Source organism: Aythya ferina (assembly GCF_964211825.1).
Source record: "Aythya ferina genome assembly, chromosome: 2".
Taxonomy (NCBI): domain Eukaryota; kingdom Metazoa; phylum Chordata; class Aves; order Anseriformes; family Anatidae; genus Aythya; species Aythya ferina.
In genome coordinates, this window is record NC_140297.1 from 140,581,409 (window position 1) to 140,602,896 (window position 21,488).

At 36.0% G+C, this 21,488-nt stretch overlaps 1 protein-coding gene across 1 annotated transcript in view; it reads right to left on the reverse strand.

Annotated features, from left to right (window-relative positions):
• The window catches only part of LRP12 (LDL receptor related protein 12), a 51,630-nt gene that overhangs the window by 14,281 nt on the left and 15,861 nt on the right, over window positions 1-21,488 (reverse strand). Inside the window, exons 2-3 of the mRNA XM_084511443.1 lie at window positions 9,182-9,238; window positions 1,801-1,936 (exon numbers count right to left, since the gene is read on the reverse strand). Of these exons, the coding sequence (XP_084367569.1) occupies window positions 1,801-1,936; window positions 9,182-9,238 (193 nt within the window). The remainder of the gene's footprint in view (window positions 1-1,800; window positions 1,937-9,181; window positions 9,239-21,488) is intronic.

A 21,488-nucleotide genomic window follows, 5' to 3' on the forward strand; every position in this document is an offset into this window, starting at 1 on the left:
TGGTCTGAAATAAAAATAACAATACCTTTTAATATTACCTTTTCTATCCGGGTAAGAATACACTTCAACCTTGTGGTGTTAACACTCTTATGTTATAAGGGTTGCAAGAATCCATTCTGTCAAACACAATATTGCATTAAAAGCTCGGTTTTGCTTAAATAAATAAATAATCTTTCACTTTAATGAAATATTTTAAATAATTCTATTCATGAAATTGCATTTTGAACCTCATTTAATGATTTTCATATGCAACTAAGTGATTTTATTTAAACTAAATTTCAGCAGAACTTTAGCTAATACTACACTTTGCCAATGACATGACTTGACATTGCAAGTCCAGCTAAATTGTTCAAAACTACTATTTAAGATAAGAGTTGCCCTCAGTTGCACTACTCAGTTACCCAATGGATATGTCATGGAAGATATTACCCAAGCTTTGACTACAGCTATATAAAGGCATGCTGCCATGGTAATGAAGTGCAAAGGGGAAATAGTCTAGGCAAAGCAGGTCAGCACAGACAACAGAGCTGTAAACCAGAAATGAAATGTGAAATGTATGCTAGGAAGATGAGTGGAAAAAAACAAGGTGCGAGAAAAAAGAAGTTTTATTAAAAATAAATTGTATGAAAGATTTTAGAAAGCATTCTAATAGATGTGCACTTCTACCTACTCTACATCGTGTTAATGACAGTTTAACATTTAGTAGAAAAATTGTTTAAATTAAAAAAAAAATTAAAGGAGTAACTGATGTCAAAGCAGATACTTCCTAATGAAGATCATCTTCTTACTCAGCAGGTCTGTATAAGAAATAATTTCATAATCAGGAGTATGAGCTGCCTATGAAGCAGTACCAACTTGTATCCTGATGCTAGAACAAACCTAGATTTCTGTTGTGGCATTAATGGAGAATGAACTGATGAGAACTTGCACAATTTTTTTTTTTTATATTACTTCTTTCCAAATGTTACAAGGTACCTGAAACTGTTGTGAGTCAGCACTTCCAAAACCACGTTTGTTACCTATTGGTTTATTATTTATTCCCTGTTACTTTTAAGCACATCATGAGATTTTGTAGTAATGAAGCATTAGAGAATTGCCCATACACATTTTTGAATAAAAGATTCTTATATTTCAGAGAAATTAAAGAGGTCAAATAAATGAGCATACAGAACATACTTACTCTGGTTTTCAACTCTGCAGTTTTGAAAATATACTTAGGATGGGGAGGAATGGGCATGACAACACCCAGCTTAGCAAGAAAATGATCAACTTTAGCTTTATAACATATCTTTTAATACTGACAGTTACAATACGTCACAATACAAGTAATAAAATATATATGAGCATTTCGACTATAGTCTTTTAAAATTAAGAAAAAAAAGCCAGACTCATTAACTTATGTAAATTTAGAAGCATATTTTTAGAAGCACTCATATTTGTCCCAGCTTTACTATTATTTGGAAAGAGTTAGCTCTTGCTTCCATACTACTGAATGGAAATGGATGCTAATTTCAATCATTTCAATAGCTCTTACTGCTTTCAACAGAAGTTGTGAGTTGTCATAATTTGAAAAAAAAAAATCTAATTTTTATCCCTGTACATAGAAGCATAGAAGGTTCAGAAAACAAATGTTACATGGCTATGTAAGAGTAACTCAAACTTAAAAGTAAAAAAAGGGACAAAATGGAAATCCTACATTTACAAGGAAGATAGAGGAAATTACTACATACAAGAGACCAGTCAAAAATACCCAGTCAGTACTTCTTCAGTCCATGCAGTTAATACAGGAACCACCATTACCTGATAGTGATGATCTCCCCTGGGTTTGCATGGATGTACCAACTACAGTTGATTCGGGCAGGATACTCAGAAGGCCACCCTGGACTTGTGATTGTCCCACTCGGTGATCGAATTTGTTCTGGAATATCTCCACAAGCTAAAAAATATGCATATAGAAAGCACACAGAAAGTAATATGATTAATTTTTAAACGGCAGTAGGACAAAATCAATCATCAGCACTTATCAGGGAAAATATCACAATGACTTAGATGAGGTAGCAATAAAAACAAATGTCTAAAGTAGCTGCTAATGGACAAAGGCCATAATATGACAGCCGGAAGATGTCCTCCAATGTTTCCAGTGCAGAAGCTTGTATTAATATCAGTTAGCATACCACATATTATTACACTTTTTTTTTTTTTTTTTAATATTAACACACACTGATTTTTGACATCTTTATTCTGTGAAATATTCACTATTTCCTAATCTTATTTTTCAGCCTTCACAAAAATTTGATTCAATGTAATTGAATGCATTTACACCTTAAACAAATGAATTGGAAAGTGAGAAATAAATTAAAGCAAAATAATCCAGTAGCTGAAATTTCCTGTCTTACAAAGACCCAGTGCCCAGCCAGCCTTTATTTAAATACTGCCTTCCAGACCTTGACATGGAAGTGATCTTCACTCACAAGATTCCCAGTGCTTGGATGGCAAACAGCACTTATTGCAACATACTGTGTTTATAAACATTAAGTTAGGCTTACAGGAATTTATTTTTAACAGGGACTTGCATAACTACATTTCTGGTAATGAACTGGGAAGTTTATATTTATAGGACGAATTCTATGCAACCGGAGTAACTGAACCATTTGTATTTTTACTTTATTATAGGAGTATCTTTCTGCAATGGCCTTAACTCAGCTGCTTGTTTCTTTCACTGGAGTGTTCTTAGTGCTGCTAATTTCATTTGAAGTAATGTTCTTATAAATATTTTTTTTCCCCTCCTTAACAGCATTATACTAAACAGTTGTCATGTACCATATTCACAACAGTCACATAGATAGGAAGACCAGAATGCTCTCACTACAGGGCTTGAAATGATGACCCTGTTAAGTCTGAGAGGTCAGAAAACATATTCAAAATAATTGCCCACCTTTCTTTTATCTTAAACTTTCATCATCGCTTGTCCAAAACTTGTGGGCTCTGTAAGTTTACTGGGAAAGCCAACAGTTACACACAGAAGTAGTTTAAACACAAACTGTTACAAATTGGGAGGCATTTTCATCATTGTCTGTTGAACAAAAACTTTAGAATGTTTAAAATTTTGGATACGTTTGATTAAAATGACAAATCAGAAACTGACACCGTGAAAAAAAAAAAAGGGGAAGAATAAATTGCACCTGTAAAGACATAATTACTAAAATTATGTTGCAATAATGTAAACAAGTTATTCCTTTTGTTTTCCTATTTTAATCCACAATCAAGCCTTTAGATAATTTTTAAAGAGTACAGGGATCTGAAATTATTGAACAACTCTAATACAAGGTAATACGAAGTTATATTCTTATATGATTGTTATCACAAATATTTTAATGTAGCATAACTAACATTTCTAAAAATAGGTTTGAAAGGATTAAAACACAAAAATACTGTCGTATGCCAATATTTTCTGCATTAGCTTGAATATATAAAGTTAGAAACACAAATTAAACAACATTGCTTTTAAAAGTTTTTCAAACATTCCTTATTACAGCATAATTCATGCTGCACAATGAAGTATTAACGTACTTCAGCCACAGAACATAGGAACCATCAAAATACCTTGGACAGAAAAAGTCTCGAAATACAGAAAGATATAATTTTATTTTAATAGTTAATTAACTATTTGCTCGAAGATTTTTTGTTTTAGTTTCCAGGAGGCCCTATAGGTGGTGCTCGAACACCACGGTATTTTGGAACGCTGCCCTTGCACGAGCAACCTGGATACATTTTGCATCTGTTCAGACAATAAATGGAAGGACTGGAAAGAAAAACTTCACAATCGAATGTTGCAATAAAAATCAATTTTTCATCGGTATGAAACTAAAACACATGCAAAAAAAAAAAGTTAAAGCATGTGTAAAATGTTTTGTACCAAGCTTACAGATGTTGGTAAGCAATTCCACCCACTATTTGGTTGGTACTGATATAGAGTTCAGCTTAAAATAAACTGCCTTCAGGTGAAATTTATATTATTAGAGCATTCATCTGGTTTTGGATGTTTATGCACTGACATGTTAGATTTTGCTATCAAAAACCTCTCAGGAAGCTTTTAAATTTGCCTGACAACACAAGAGAGGATAACCTCATACTAGAACATCAAAATAATCCACTCAACATATGTTCATTCAATTTTACAACGCTCACCTCCAAAGACTTCAGCATGCTATAAATATATGTATAGCATGTGTTTGCTGAATAGAAACCTCCAAACACAGCTATCAACTGTAAATTACTATGCAATTAGTTTTGCAACTTGCTACGCTGGCACAGCGCTGACAGCTACCATGTCTCAGTCCAGTCCCTGCAGTAGTACAAGCAGAAACTTTTACTTGTTACACAAGCTTGGAAGAAATTCCACAGGGAAAGCCTGTATAACCAAGCTGGTGTTTTCAAAGCACCCCGAAAAGTTCTAGCTTTCCTAATATTCAAGCTTTTGTCCCCCTGCACCCACCTTTTTTTTTTTTTTTTTTTTTTTTTCTCCCAGTACCAGCTGTCTCCCTATACTTTCTGTATTTTCACCTAAGATGGCTTCCCCTCTCTTTCCACCAAAGCTACCACTAAGAGCTGAGGGCAAAACATGACCATTTCCAGCCTTGTCTAATATTGGAAGAGAAGCAGAACACGGATGGCATGAGGAAGCAAGGACTAACACAAGCACTAAAACACAGGGTGAAATGAACAATATGCTGAGACAGAGAAGTCGAACTGAAGAGTGTGCATACGACAAAGTGGGGGTCCAAGAAATAAAATGAAATGGGCTTGAAAAGGGAACTGCAGCTACCTGAACTGAAGGTTCAGATAAGCTCAATGGCTCAATGTACCTCCATATCTGATATACATTCATGCACTAAAATCTCTTTCTTACAACGAAGGAGACATTAGAAATCTCCCATTTGCTTGAAAACTCATAGAAGTCATATATATGTATGTGTATATATACATATACACACATATATATGTATATGTATATATGCACACACACACATATGTATGTGTATATATACACACACACATATACAGTACATATACATACATATACATATACATATATATACACACATACATATATGTGTGTGTGTGCGTATGTATATGTGTTAAGGTAGAAGCTGCACTTCAGAAGTGCTGTCATCTTGAGAGCATAATTTCTCAGGAAGATTTAAAATCAAATACAACCTTCTGAAATAAAACAGTTGTAAAGGGCATCTACTTTATAAAGATAATATCAAGCCTTTTAAATCAATTGCTAAGCCTCTGCTTAACTAGGATGTTTCTTCTAAATCTTTTGACAAAAATATAAATTAACATATATTTTATTAATCTGTTTGTAGCTATGAAAAATGTGAAGAACATCAAGAAGGCCAGGGACTCAAAAAAACAATTCAGGTGATGTCACATAAGGCTAGACTTTTTACCCTAAATTGTGGAGATTTTGCACTTCTAATTTCCATTGCTAGCAGCCTCGAGTATTTAAAGATTACAGGCAAACAGACCAGCTTTTAAAGCATTTAAAATATGTAACAAAACAACAATATGAACATTAGAGTCAGAAAAAAAGGAGATGAAGACCTAACCAGGACAGAAGTACAATACAAACCGAGAAGGCTCAGAGGATGCACAGCAATTTAAGCCCAGGATGTTTCTAAATCTCCCCATGCTGGTGGCTACAAGGCTTTGGGTGAGACTGACTCCCTTCTGTACAACATGTTTCTACGTGGGTGTTACCTCTGCCTACGTTCCTCTCAATTCCCCTGACACCACTGCATTCTTTCGTACAAGTCTCCTACCTGTTTTAAATTCTTTCCTTTGTCAGCCTTTATTTTATTAACAAAATATTTGTGATTTTGTTTGTTACTTTTCCCACCTCTGTTCAGCAGATTGCAGTAATTTACTTAGGACTGAAGACGCTTCACAAACAAGAGTGCAAAATAATGGTCAAAAATACTGCTGAGAGGATAGATTCTGCACGTGGTTTTCTGGTGTATGTATGTAGATTTTCTTGTAGAGTTTTATTATTATTATTATTATTATTATTATTATTATTATTATTATTATTATTTATTTTTATACGTGTTTTACAAAAGGTTTCCTTACTCCCTTCTTCTTGAAACGTGTTCACCACCCTGGGTTACAGAACACAGAACATACCTATAAACCACCTACGGGATGTTGACTGGTAAACAAAAGAGAGCCAATGAAAACTTTATGGTACAGAACTCAAATTTCAAGTTGTAACAAGAAAATAATTAAGAAAGTTATCCAAAAATTCTGTAGTCAAGAGAGGTAAAGTACCTGTAGCAACAGTGAACAACATGTCAAAGAAAAAAGTCACTTCAGAAAAGCAGGGAGAGGGAGATTAGGGATTTATCTTCACAGTAATGCCAGGAGATTAGTTGAAAAGATAAAAGAATTAGCTTTCAATGTGAACCACAAGATGATAAGGCATGCATTATATTGGACATGGTAAGGACATGAATGCAGCTGGATAAATGATCTGAAGGTGTTTAAAACAGCTTAGAGTAAAAAGAGAATAATGTTATGATAAAGTCTAAACCATGAATAGGGAGGATAATTATTGCATTTGTAACTCTCGGGAGCCACTGAAAGTCTTATTTGGAGAACTACAGGGGAAGCAGGCATAGGAATCCTTGCCTCCAGGTCACGCTGAAAAACCTCTAATTTAAAATGCCCTTTGCTCTGCAACACAGGGACACAATAGATAAAAAGGAATCGTTATGAATTTACTTTATTTTATTATTGTCGTGAACAAGTTTTTTCTCCAGTACAGAAAGCCTTTCAAACGGAGGTGGGGGAATATAATTTTGCACTTGTGAAAATTATGGTGCCACATACCACAAAGACAGACCTGAAAATATTTTTCAAATTTTCAGATTTTAAAGGCATTAACACTTGTTCAGTAGTGACAGCTTATACACGAGAGACAGCATTCCATTACTGCTGTTGGTAGAAAAAGTGTGCTCATATATTAGAGGTTTACCTGCAACTTGGCAGATATAATATACAGCAGAAGCATAAATACCAAAGACCACAGAAGTCTCTGCTATTAAAACATAATTTAGTGAGGTAGGTCATGTAGCTTTACAGCAGCAGCACAACAGGAAATCTACCATCAAGACAATCATTTCATTTAAAATTCCTTCCCAGCAGCAACTGTCCAAGAAAATCTCCTGCCTGGTTTCAAAACCAAGTTAGAGTTGGAATTAGAAAGATCAAAGGCCAGCTGTCTTTGGTTCTATTTTACAGAAACTCTTTGTTTAAAATTGTTTTGCTAAATGTAAAACTGCCCAGGTATGCTTGATGAAATATAAAATCTCCAAGTCCAAACACATTTGGGAAACCCAAATTGTTTCAAAGGAACCCAACAATTATGCAAGTACAGCCTCACCTTTTATACCTAGACTATGGACTTACATTTTCAGATGTATATACATGTGACCATAAGGGAAATGGCACTGTGTCTGCCTGCATGCTTGCTTTGTATGTTCACTAACAGAATCCCCCAGCTACCTCAAAATTCTCCAGGGTAATTTTTTTCATTTTACTCTTAAAATTTGTATCTTAACGTATGATATATTTTTATACATCCATAGATAAAAAGCCGTTTTTCAAAACCCAGTACTGCCCAAACTATTTTTTTTTTTTAAATATGTTTTATTTTAAAGGAAAGCCCTCGCTGGATCTTTCTTCCAAGGACCTAAAGGTCTCTCTAGCAGCTGTTGTTATCTTGCATAGAAAGTACGTTGTGTTCTCCTCTTCTTCGCACAGCCTGTTTGTGCCTGCTGGCCAAAGGACTGAAAGCAGAGTCAAAAATTCCATTCACCTCTTGCCCAGCAGATGCTTTTCTGCCTGTATTGTGACTAATGACAGGTCTGTTGCAGTAAATCTAAGTGTGAAATGTTGTTAAAACCTATGCAGCTTTCAGTATATCTCATACAATCAATTTCAGCAACAATTGCTCCTAGAGCAGCAAGTACCCGTGCTGTTATTTGTGTGCCATAAACGTACTATATGATTCTTGGTGCACTATTACTGTTGAAAAACATCAACATTCTTGACGATGCAGCGCAAGAACAGATAGCAAAGATCCTCTGTAATTAGCCTCTTAATAGTGTTTGTGTAGCAAGCCATGGAAGGGGGAAGAAGGTTGTACACTTAACAGAGACCATCAACTGAATTATATTCATCTAAAAATTTAACTGCATACACAAATACAAACAGCAAAATATGCAACCTGTTGTCATTAAATGAGTTTGCATTTTGACTTTTATTTTAGGAGAACGGTGTCAAAATCACTTTGATTTACAAGGATTAGTGGCAGCTTTCCTATGTAAAGAATCAGGCTTATACTCTTCTATCCACTGAAGGAAGGTGGTCATCTCCTTAGTTGCACATATTCTGAATGTCTGCATCACTTAAGTGTAAAATACAACCAATAGGTCAGCTGACACTGAGGACCAAAAAATGTACACTGGGACCACCTAATGGCTTCACAGCCATGCAGACACATCACTAATACAGGTCCCACCTGTAGCTGCTGCCCAGAAGAGGCCCAAAACTGACTTACAGGAAAAGAATGAAGCAACCTTTGAGCAACGTTTGCTGCTATTATGCCCTGTACTCTCCCGGCATCTCATCAGTTTCTCAGTTTCATGAGTTCTAAAATTTTTTTCTTCTATTAAAGAAAATGTGCAGTCAAGTGTACAGTAGTTTCAGTTACTGCTTCAATCTAATCAGGTGAAACGCATAACTCCTGGATTTATATTATTTGATAGAAGCAGTGTCCAAAATTACATTTCAATAAATTTCATTTCACAAAAACTTTACTGTGGAAAGAAAATATCAATTCAACTTAAACCAACTTTTCTCTTAGTTCAATGTTTGTATGGAAAAATAATTAAGCAGTCCACTTAGAAAGGCATAATCTGTTCATGAGCATGCAGGTATCAATTTTATCTTATGAGAATTTTTCCATGTTCCAGTTGCTTCATTCCTTATTACATGCTGCAAAAGGCAGTAATAATTTTTATAGCCAAATATCTCTTCATAAGATACCAGGTGGCTTTCAATATTTACTATTTAAGTCATGCATGAAATTTAAACATTACAAAAAATGACTTACCCGTTGACACTCCTGAAATATGCACATTTTCAGAATGTTCTGCAAGAGCACCATTTCCTAAAATTAAACATAATGAATAAGCTAATTTCCAAGATAAAATTTGTAAAAATTCTTCAGATACCCTTTTACAGAACAGAAAGAACAAAACCGAAGTTATTTTAATTAATATTAAACATTACAGGGCCTAGGTTCATTTTATGATAAAAGTTAAAGAGGAAAAAACGGAGGAAAAAGTTATTACACAACAAAAATAAAAACAAGCATCACTAATGTCTTAGGAACAATTACACATATTAGAAAGTTAACAAAGGAAAGAAATTATAGGAGCACAGTTTTGAGAAACTTCAGACATTTTAAATGGCAGATTTTATGCTATTTTTCCACCATTTTCCTCTCAAGAAAGGTTTATTCCAATGCACCTTCCCCATCCCTTCCTGGAGAGAAGTAAATGCTATACAAATAAAGCCAGCCATAGGAAGATATGCGTCCAATTTTTTCCTGCCTGTGGCCCATACCCCTTCACAGAAAGATGTTTCAGATACAGCCAAGAAATAACTACCATCACAAAATCCCCATCAACGTTCTTTAAAACTGTACTTGCAAAGATGACCAACAGCAAAACCCATGTGCTCATCAGGAGTTAAAGACAACATTTGTTCCCTCAAATCTCATACTACTACATCCTTCTGCAAAGAATCTGCTAAAGCAAATACATTTACTGACAGGTGGTAGCCAGATTACAAGATGTGACAGATCAAGTTATATTTGTGCATTTTTCTCCCTCTGACCAGCTCCCATTCTCCTCTTTTACTCTGCATCTTTTCTTTTAACCTTTATTATTTTTTTAATCTTCCAGGTATTTCAGGAGAAGAGCAGCTTTTATACATAGACTGTTTTGAACACAGCCTGTGAATCTAAAAGTTTAAATACACCAACTAAACAACTTTTAACACCATGCCATAGTCTCGAAGTTTTGTTCTATTGTATATGTTTTTTATCACGCTTGTTTTCAAACATGCAAAATCAGCTGTTCTACCAGCAGTGAAATGTGTGTGTGATAACTTGGGGGTAACAAGAACCAGAAACACATAAAGAAAACTCTAGTTCCTCTTATATCAAACTTAAAGATTGTTAGAGTTGACTTTGAACATACACATTTATGTAAGACTCTCAAAGCTCCTCAGCTGCAGTTGTTATAAATAAATTGCTTCTGAAATTACTCCTGTGGTTGACAGCAAACACACAAAGACACAGTTTTCACTTCCCAAAGACACAACACAATTAGAAGACTGATGATCAAACTTGGTAGAAAAATACCAAGTCTCCTTTTTCTTCTTTTTCAACCCAAATCCCTGGGTTGAAGTGATGTTTTGTTTTGTTTTTTTTTTTCCCCCGTATTTTTACATACTAATTTCACTACAGATATTTGCATACCAAATTTTTTTTTGGTCTCAATTAAAAGAAGTCAACATTGTAAAATTCCCCTCTATGTTCAAAAGGAAGAAGTACTTTAGAACAACAAAAAAAAACCTTCAAATACTGTATTAGCGAGCAACTATTTTCCAGTAATTTTTTTTTTCGAAACTAAAATACACCTGTAAGTTTTAGAGAGCTATTCTCCAAATACTTTCTCCCTTTTGTATATAAATTAACGTGCCAAGGAATGTTTCTCACTCTGACGTCATGTCTTCATAATACTTAGCTCTAAACTTACAAAATAAACACCAGCTTTGGTATAAAGTAATTTTACTTGTAACTGATTCCATAGAAGCATACTTCTGATCATTTTTTTTTCCTATTACATCAATTAATATTAAGAAAAATACTGCCCTTATCTCAAGACCTTTAGTTTTAACTTAAAAACCTCTTATATTTCAAGTTACAGCAATTATTCACCAGTTCTGTATTTTCTAAAAGGACTTACTAATACATACAAAATGGATATACAAAAGATCCTGAGAAAAAATAAACTATCTATCAGTAATAACCAGAAGCATATTAAAATGGGAACTCACGCTCAAATCCTGTACACATTCGCTTAGAATTGGAAGAATAACAAAAGCAACTTATGTCAATATGCAAAATGGAGCACTTCAATATTTTCCTTTGAAATATGCTTTATGATAAAACAGCGTAACTTGACAGTGATGTCACATTTATTTTCAAGCTAGCTGCAGTGATTAGTCAGAAGCAATAATGTGTGATGATAAATTCAACTCCAATCCAAGCACTGTAATACTAAAAGTTCTTTTTTCATTCCCAATAATCTTTCATGAAATGAAAGATGAACCTTAGAAACTTCCCAAATTATTATTTCCTTCCTCTTTTATTGGAAACTGTCATTGAAATACTGTGTGGAGATACCCTTGCTAACTGCTGGCAACTCTGTAACATTTTTAGGCAATGACCCTTCTAAGATCTCAACAATTATGTCCCAGTTCCATATAGACTGAGTGCACTAGAATATTGATATATCAGATAATAGAGCAGTAATTTTCGCTAAGATATGGTAACATAATTATCTTTGAAAATCCTTTTAGTCTATTTAATACAGCAGAGTTCGAGCATATAAAAATCTTCTTGTCGCCAATAAGCTTTTGTATTTCTTCACGTTTTAAAGAAATATTCAGTCCCTCTTCATTCCCATTTGAGCCTGAAGATTGAAATTGAAGCAGCTGCTATTAACAAAACTTGATAAAAGTTTGTCCACACCAGCTACAAGAGCTGGTAAAAGATGTGTGACAAGCTCAGTGCTGGAAGAAAGACACAAAGAAGCTCAGGCACTTGTTCAGTCTGCTTGCAAGAAATCAAATTGCTTTTCAAAACCTGACATTTTTCATCACTTTTTTGTCTGTTGTTGATTCCTTAAAAAAAAAAAAAAAAAAAAAAAAAAAATCACTTGTGTAATCTGTACTTTTTTTCTTTTAATAAATATGATGAAAGGACAAGAGCTTTTTAATGCCATTGCAGTGCTGTTAAACAAATGCAAGACAAATTTAGTCCTGCACATTAAGATATGGGCAGCAACCACATTTAAGTTAAAAAAAAAAAAAAAAAATCATCAAACTAACAAGGCTCAAGATTAAACAGAAGCACCCCACATGGTTTTTAATTTTCCTTTGTTTGCTTGATTTTAAATCAAAATAAAATCTTTGCAGGGTATGAGATGCGTTAAACCACAAGTAAAAGGCTGAACAAATGCACAGAAAGCACTTCCAAGGGCTTTCTAGACAAGTGCACACGTGCTTGTTGTTATCACTGCTGATGATAGCTCTAAAGATCCCTTGACTGCAATCAAAAATCAGCCAGTTAGTTATTAAATGAGTTAAGACTGTTTACAGGGTACATTTACAGAATGGAAAAGGTTTCGATTTCAGAGGTAAATTTCTGTCTCAACTAACTCTAAAAATCCCTTACATGTCCACAATATGGTTATGGCCTAAGTATGGATTGACTACTGATTCTCATGGACTCCTCCTGAAAATTCTATTTCATTTTCAAAGCACAAAACCCCATCCCTGTGACCTCAGTTTCTCTCTATCCCACTCCAATGCCCTGAGCTGAGATGCTGCCTTGTCTTCCCAGCAGGCAGAAACACAACAAGGAGCTCCAACAACACAGGAATTAATTCCTTCTGATTTCTCTCACACTTGACTGGCCACAGAAAGCAGGCAAGACAACACGAGGTTTACCTGCACGTTTTTCAGCCCTTGGGGCATCTCTCCCCTGTTGGTCTATATGAAACCATGCTGCATGCATCCTCTCCACCACTCACACCCACAAAAAAAAAAATTAATCCAATACCCTTACAATGTCACTTCCTAAAAACCTGGTCAAATAACCATGAGCCCTTTACTCCGATATGGAGAGGAAAGCAAAACTAGATGGAAGATAACAGCCAGCCTTGGACAGTATTTGACTCATTAGTGTCACCTGAATTTCATCAGAGACAGGGAAGTAAATATAGGCTGGAGGGTGGGGCTGGGAATTTATCCAACCAAACTGCAGAGGGCAACAAAGGGGAAAAACTTTGAAAAAAGCAATGCTTTAACACCTGAAAAGCATGCTAAGGTTGGAAAAAAAATAGCTACAGGGTTCCATCTATTTGATAGCCACACAGTAGATGCGGTGCTCAGATTACACGGAGCCTATCCATAATGCAGCAGCCTTCATCTTACAAGGTCAGACCCCTACGAGCCTCCTGCCCAATGGCATGCTTGGTACATCTCTCTCAAAATGGAAATATCAGGTTCAAATGGTTGACTGCAGATAATTTCACAGCATAAAACGAAGCCTGCAGTACTGAAATGAACTTCTCTAAGTTTTACTCTAACGCCTGCATTTTTCAAGGAGAGCCAAACAGCCCCAGCCCCCAGTAACAATGACCCTCTTACTCAAAACTTTCAAATTAAACAAGAGAAGCTTCTGCATTCTAGATAAACAAACTCATAGGCTTCAGACAAAGAGTATCAAGTTTATTTTTTTATTTTTTATCAAGTTACTGCCCTATTTGAGATAGCAAATAATCACTCTTAATTTAAAACCTTGTCTTAATTTGACTAAAACTACTAATATGAATGCACACAATTGATAAGTGTTGTGGAAGTGCACCCTAAAAACCTGCTGTGTGTGAATTTGTCCACTGTGGTTGTAAAACTTAATTCTAAAAACTCAGTTTGGAACAGGAACATGGATCTTGGGACTGAATTAAATCCCAACTGTGTTCTAGAGAGAAATTACCTTGAATGTTGAAATGAAAAATGGGGAAAAAAATCCATAGTGGAAACAACCACACTGAAGTTACCTTTGCTGTTTCTGTTAAACCAGGTAGTTGCTGTCCACAAAAAACATCATGCAATCATATCTGTCTTGACACTAAATTCTCCTAGGTCAAGATTAAGCCACTTCCATTTGCTTTTACAGCCCTATTACAACCCCTATAATTAGAATTGCATAAAATGAGGAACTGCTGTAACCACATGGCTATGAAGAGAGAGCTTTTTTCTAAACCACCTGAAGTTAAAGAACTACTTGGTGTATAATGAGTGCTACACAAGCAGGCTGGACCGAGTTATTTCTCTCGCACTACAATTACCAGGGACAACATATCATACCCGCTTCCTGTAGGTCAGGTGCTTCCAAATACCTTTCATTATGGTACGCGTTCAACTTGCTTTAACTTAGTACATGATTAAACTTCCTTTCTTCATCCTGCTTCCAGAATTCGTGTCCCTCTTGTATCTTAGAAAGAATAAACTCGGCCTGGTTATCCTGACTTTCCAGATGAGGTTACCTTGCACCAACCTTCACCAAAATTTACATCTAACTGGCAAAGCATGGACAATGCCAACAAAATATGCAACTTACAATACACTTCCATAAACAAACTATTGGTGCCTTACACTAAAAAGCCCTGTAGCAAGGGTCCTATAACTCCCTGGTCCAAAAACGACAATATCCTTCCAGATCTAGTTCTGGGAGCTAGAAATAGCCACGATGTCTCTATTATTCCAGCATGCTTCTTCAGAGCATGAGCACTTTCTGCAAGCACCCTGTGTGCTAATCACAGGCAGCTGCCATCCCACTCCCCACTTCCTGCCAGTACCTAAGCAGGGTTTTGCAGAACTAAGCTCTGGCAGAAAATGCTGACAGCGGGCTGAACCAGAGCAGTGCTGCTCTGCTGAGCCTTTGGGAGAGCAGTGCAAAGGCTACCTGCCTGGCTCACACGACCAGGAGCACAGCTATGGTTAAGTGGGATGAAGTGAGATGTTGTGTCTCACAGCAGAGCACGGGGGAGACCAGCAGAAAAGCCTACTACTACTCTCCTCCAGATAAAACATTTGTTCAGTATGTCACCAAACCCACAATATTCGATTATTTATATATCCATATATGTCACATGCAGTTAATACACAGAAATTAGGCAGGATCCTCCTCGATCTTTTGGCTTACCTTTTACAATCCCTTATCTCCTGAGCACTCTGCACTTATATTTCTTAAGCTAGTGTACATTTAGAATTAACGCACGAGGTGCCAGGATTTAATCCTGTAACAACAGCAAAGAGCTCCATATCCACAGGCATATGGCCGAAATGCTGCCAAACTCTCCTGTGATTCTGGAGGAGTAGCACACGCTGAATTGAGATTATGCAATTGAGAAAACATTGTCTGTAATCTAAAACGAATGTGAGGATATAAAAGGGACTGAAGATGTTATATTTCACCCTTTAAAATCTATAATTGTCTCAAAATATTCTGATTTCCCTTGTTCTTTTTCTTCTGTCTATGCAAAACATGTTCTCTTACCACTGTAAAACTGTGTGTGAGAAATTCAGAATTTGTCTGCCGAAGAAGACAGGAACAGAACTACATTTGAAACTTCAACACCATAAGGAACTGAAAGCTGAACAAATAGAGAGAGGAAAAAAGTACACTCTAAGCGTTCGAAACTTACCCTCCCAGAACAGTTCATGAAATAAACAGTATTATTGCTACAGGGAATGCTTCAAATTAAGGTGCGGCTGAGCTCAGAGTACACAGTCCACTGAAGCCCGGCAGCGTTCATTGTGTCCCTACGTTCATAACAAGGTGAAGCAGCAGTGTCATTCCCACATTCCTACAGAAGCCAGTCACCGCCTGCACAGGTGACACCACCGTACTATTTCCTGCCTTGTGATGACCAAGCTTGCAACCACAGCATCCTTCTCATTAGGGGTGGAATGATGTTGGGGCACTGATACGTATTTGGATTAACTGCTCAAGGTCAGATTAGTGATCTCCAGTCACTTCCTATCCTCATGTCTTTGTTACTGCTCTTTACATAGTGCTTTGCATCTCTGAAGTTTTTGTCACGTACACAGCTGCAGCTTACTTCCTTGAAAAAAGGGCATTTCTGCACAAGTTTATATGTTTAATGACAAAAGACAATTAAAAAAGCATCAAGAGAAACGACAAGACCTACTTTTAGGCATTAACTGATTAATAATCTCCAGTTTATCTGAATAATTTTTGCAAGAATTATTGATTTTATTATTTTTTAATGAACAGTTTGGTGTTAATTAGTCACGTGCAGTTCTTTAACATATTTTCTTAGGGATAAGTACTGGATTCACAGGAATTTCAGCTGGTCGTTTGTAAAATGCCATTAAACTGTGCAGTAAGATGTTAATTAGCCTTCCAGGTAAGGGAAGGATTAAACATCCCTTTGTTTTAATATGAAATTACACATGTAATATGACAGAAGCATTAAGACAAAGCCTTAGTGCTGCACAGACATCAGCTGAAATCTTCTACTAAAAGCAAGCTGAGCAGGGTGACAAGATTTATTCCATATGCCTGTAACAGAAGAACATCTGCTACAAAGAAGATACAGTAAATATATCCAAAATTTCAAACAGTGCAAGTGAATGTTCTTCTGAAATGAGAAAGTGTTGTATACTCCAATAGTGTAATTAATTTCTTTAATTAAGGAAAGAATAAAAATGACTAGCAGATGAAACTATATTGAAATAGTGTCTTATTTAAATGTATTTATGACACAAAAGCACAAAATAAGCACATAAAAATTTCACTGTAAAAACAAAAGATAAAGCACCGCATTTGTTTACAATAATGCTGCTATTTTATGATGTATCTTTTTTATTTTAGGCTACGATGCTGCTTATTTAAAAAAATAAGACAAGAACTGGATAATCAATTCTGCAATGGAGCTGCTGTATGTAGGATTTCGATTTTATATATATGCTTTTTACAGCATCTGCTATCTGGATTCCTTTTAGAGGACACTAACCTGGACGACACACTCCTACTGGTTATGGGTCTCTGGGCCATACTTTCCAAAGAAAGCCCTTCAGAAATGTGTATGATGTGTACATCAAATCTTCAGTATAGCTTGTTTTGCTCCACAAATCTGCTTCTGCGAGGTCATAGGACTTGTGAATGCAGTCACCCTTCAAACTACCCAACACCAGAAGCGTCCTCTTTGCTCACAGCAGCTTCAGCTCTGTCAGTGAGGCTCCATCTCAAAGTCACGCATCATCTTCAGATTCTCCCTGGTCTATCAGTATGAACAGCACAAGTTGTTTTTTGGACTCATTAAACACAGCACACACTCCTGACTAATATTACACCAGTTGTGAATGCTGTTGCAAGACTCAAAATAAAATAAAGCATTTATAAAATTCCATATAAACCATAGTAAGAGATCTGTAATCCTTTACCACTATTACCTTTTGTTGCCAGCCAGATGATGCTGGAGCTTCCAAATACAGCCCCCAGCACCACTGGGCTGCATCAAGGAACCATCTGGAAGATGCTGTAGTCTACAAAGCGAGCTCACACGTTCCTACTCTAAAGGTAAGGCCTCTCTGCCACTTTCTACTCTTCTTTCTTTCTTCTACTGGAAGCCACAGCTCTCTGCTGCTGCCAATCAAAGATACAAAGCAAGCAGCAGTTCTGCACTTGGCTGTTTTAATGCAGCACAAGCCTAATCTCCGGGTGTACCAGCAGGAGAGACTTGCACAAGAGGCAGAACAGGAAACACTGTTGAAAGAGATCTCTGCACACCAAATTACCAAGATAACCCGAGGTTCCTTTATACCAGGCCCCAAAAGAGAAGCTAGAGTAGTAACTATAGCAACTCCAATTTAATGCCGCAGGTGGGAAAAGAAAAAAACATTTGGTACTTTTTACATAATATTATGTACAAAAGCACCTGTGAATTCCACAATACATTTTTAATTGAGCACACACAATTAAAACACACAACTTTAAGTCAAGTTGTTTTAGTTATTAATTTAAGAGGACATATGTATTCAAGTTTCAGCAAAAACAATTAAAACTCATCAGCTGTAGTTAGAAAAGGTGGGGACAGAAGAGAGGCAGATTTTTTATTTGTATTTATTTAATTCTCACTCAAAAATGCCACAAACTATTTATAGTCAGCTCTAATATACTTGGCAGCAAGTAGTGGAAATTGGAAATCTAGCAGAGACGCTGGCTCAGCTTCAGCAAGATTCCTGATTTTAAGCGCATAAGTAGTTCTACTCACGTCAAACCTCACACTTCTGCTCAGCCAGGTACGCAGTTGGATACTTGACTGACACCACAGCCTGTGAGTTTTAGTTGCCCTTGGGTGGTAATCTAGGGCAGCATTTTGCATTAGCCAAATGGGGAGTTGGATTAAAAAAAAAAAAAAAAAAAAGGAACTCTAAAAACAATTTAACACTTCAAACAGTGAATTTACAGCTAAATCTCAAGTAATTTAAAAAAAAAAAAAAAGTCAGGAAATCAGAGGAGAAGGGGATAAAACAGAAACTGGGGGAAAAAAAGAGAACATACTGCCTACCCATCCTTAACTAAATTATCTCCTTGATAAGGTTTTAGAACAGGCTTCAGCACCTACTCTTAACTGATTAGGCCCTATTATGAATGCAAATTAGCTATGTACCCTCTTATTCAAAAACATGCCACTGCCTTATTACTTACAAACCTTGAAAAAGCCAGAGTCTCTCTGCTATTTAAAAAAGCTATGCTTAAAAATAATAAAGCTCAATTATTTTAACAAAGGGCTGTTCAGAGCCTTTGTACACGTGCAATTGCAGTAACTATTCTTTCCTTCTGAAATCCCATTTCAGAAACTAAAAGTATTTCTCATTTGAGAAGTGCTAGACTAGGGGAAAAATTTGATGTGTGGGCTGCATAGTGCTTATATAGTAGGGGGAAAAAGCATTTCAGATTTGATTCATACTCTCCACATGCTTCATACTTTTATCTACTACAGTTTCTTTATATTGTTGCAGCAGTAAAATACCTGGTTCTGCTTTTGCTCCATGCAGGTTTAGATTGATTTCCCTTCTTAATTCCTTGCAACAATAGGAACACATGGTAGTAGGCAACTGTCTATACATACAGCTGGTATATTATATATAAAAATAAATCTAAAAACCATCTACAGTCAACCAGAAGATTTCAGAGCTCTGTCAGACATTAAATGTTAAAAGCAGAGCTTCGGGTCATATATTCTTAAGATGTAATACAGCTGGATACCCTGTCTTTTTTCAATGTCTTGATTCTGTTCTGTCTTGAAAAAGTACTAACAGAAGAAATGAAATCATTATTCATAAACTAATACAGAAACCATCATAAATCTAATGTAAGCTTGCAGAAATGAAAACATTATCTGCCATTACCCCAAGAATCCCTACCAGGAACCCTCAAAACATCTAAGCTTCTGGTTACAGATGACAGCATGACTCAGATTTACAACTGATTTTTTCCAAAAAAGACTTCAGTAGTGTAGGAGTACATTCTACTGGGGGAAGGAGGGGGGCGAAGAGAATCACGAGGATTATTAAAGAAAAGGAAAACACTGCTTCACTGCTATTTCTTTATTAGGGGCCTACATCACATGTGACCAATAGCTCAAAACAAAAGAGAAAAAGGAAAATACTGGAAACTAGTCATGTTCACTAAAACCAAACAAAAAAACACAATTAATTGCCTCAAAATCCAGAAAACATTAAACCTGTTGGTTTCATACAATAAAGCCAATTGAAATAATTATTTTTAAGCCTTTACGCAACAGATGGGCTAAGATATTACAATTCAGGCAGAAATCAAGAAGGAAATTTCATACATTTGACAGGCACAAAAGTAGAGGATTGATAAACCTGACTTCTGAGTTAGCTGGCATCCTAGTGAACGAACATCAGCCTGAGCAAACATGGGAATGTCCGAGTTAAACAGTAGATTCCCACTCAGCTTCAACTCTGGCTTTACGAAGGTAAAACCAATAAATACAAATTAACTGAAAAACAACCCACCCTCATTCACTAACCGAACTGAATGCAAACTCTTTACTGGAAAGGATAGTGAAGCAACGTTGTATTTACATGCACAAACATCCAATACAAAAAACATAGAAGTACAGCAGTTCATTGCATCTATGAAAAATATTCTCATTTGAAAGATAAAACTGTTTTCTTCCCTTCCTGCTACTTATTACTAGAAATAAACCTTTGACTTAGATAACCTTTTATACTCCTTCATGTGTTTGATTTTCTTTCTGATAGAATTATAAAGCACTGCAAAGTTCCCAAGATTGTTTTCTTTAATTTACAAAAAAAAAAAGTTCACAGAAACCACAGACCTTGCAAATACTGTGCAGACTTGTTTATGCAACGTCTGCCAAAGGGAGTTTTTAGACCCCTAGCACCTATTCAGACTGAAACTGAGCTTACACAAAATGTCACGCAGTCTGCCCAGCTATCTTCCAATACACAGGACAGAACCTCTGTCCCTTATTAATGCTTCACTGAAGCTATTGGAGTGTAGAAGTAACCCTGCATAGCGTAGCTCAGCACACCCCTGTTCACACGAACTGCAACAACATGGTAAAAAGCACAGGCAAAGCAGGGAAAAACCCCGCAGGGAACACACTTCTTGCTTGTGCCTCCAACCCCAATAGAACAAGGCTTTTTGTTAATTTTGTGCAAACACCCACATGCAAAATTCATGCATTACATATTATGAATAATTTGATCTGCTCTAGTTATAGCAGATAGAAATGGAGATGTCACTGAGTTTCGAGGGAACTACAACACGTAGACATTTCTATTCTCACTAATAAAAAGACATTCAATTCACGCAGTTGCTCCTCTACAGTTGTCAGTTTCAAAATCTCAATAGCTATGACAGAAAAGGCTATTAAATAGCTACAATAATTTTCTAGACTTGCCTAAACTATGCTGTTTATTAAATATCCTCAGGAGTTAGGAAGAGCTGAATTTGCTGCAGGTTGCCAGTCATAACATGCTGCATTCCTCAAAACTCACCGTGAATTGCTTCTATTCAAAAAGAAGACATTAGTTAGATCGTTTAGTTAGACAGATTGCCTACAATACATGAAATTCATTTTCTTAAGATCTTTAATAGCCAAGGCACATTCCTGGTACAAACACGTGTGCACACACTTGCACGAGTATGTGCACCACCCATAGAAGAAATCTGTACATGGCAGCCTTGCTATTTTTTCATTCTTTTTGTTGAAAGCACGTTAGTTTCATAAAAACAAACAAATAACAAGGCAAATATCCAGTAAAATTTACGATCCAGTAAGGCTTATTTTCTCTCCTATGTTTTAAGCAAGACCCACATATACTTGCACTAAAAATCTCAGTTACAGCACAAGTCATTGATCCTAAAATAGTAAATTTCAGGAGCTCAATGAATATTTTCAAAAGGCTAGAATTAGACTACATGTATTTATCTAATTAAAGAACAATAGAGAACATGTATAAAACTCCAA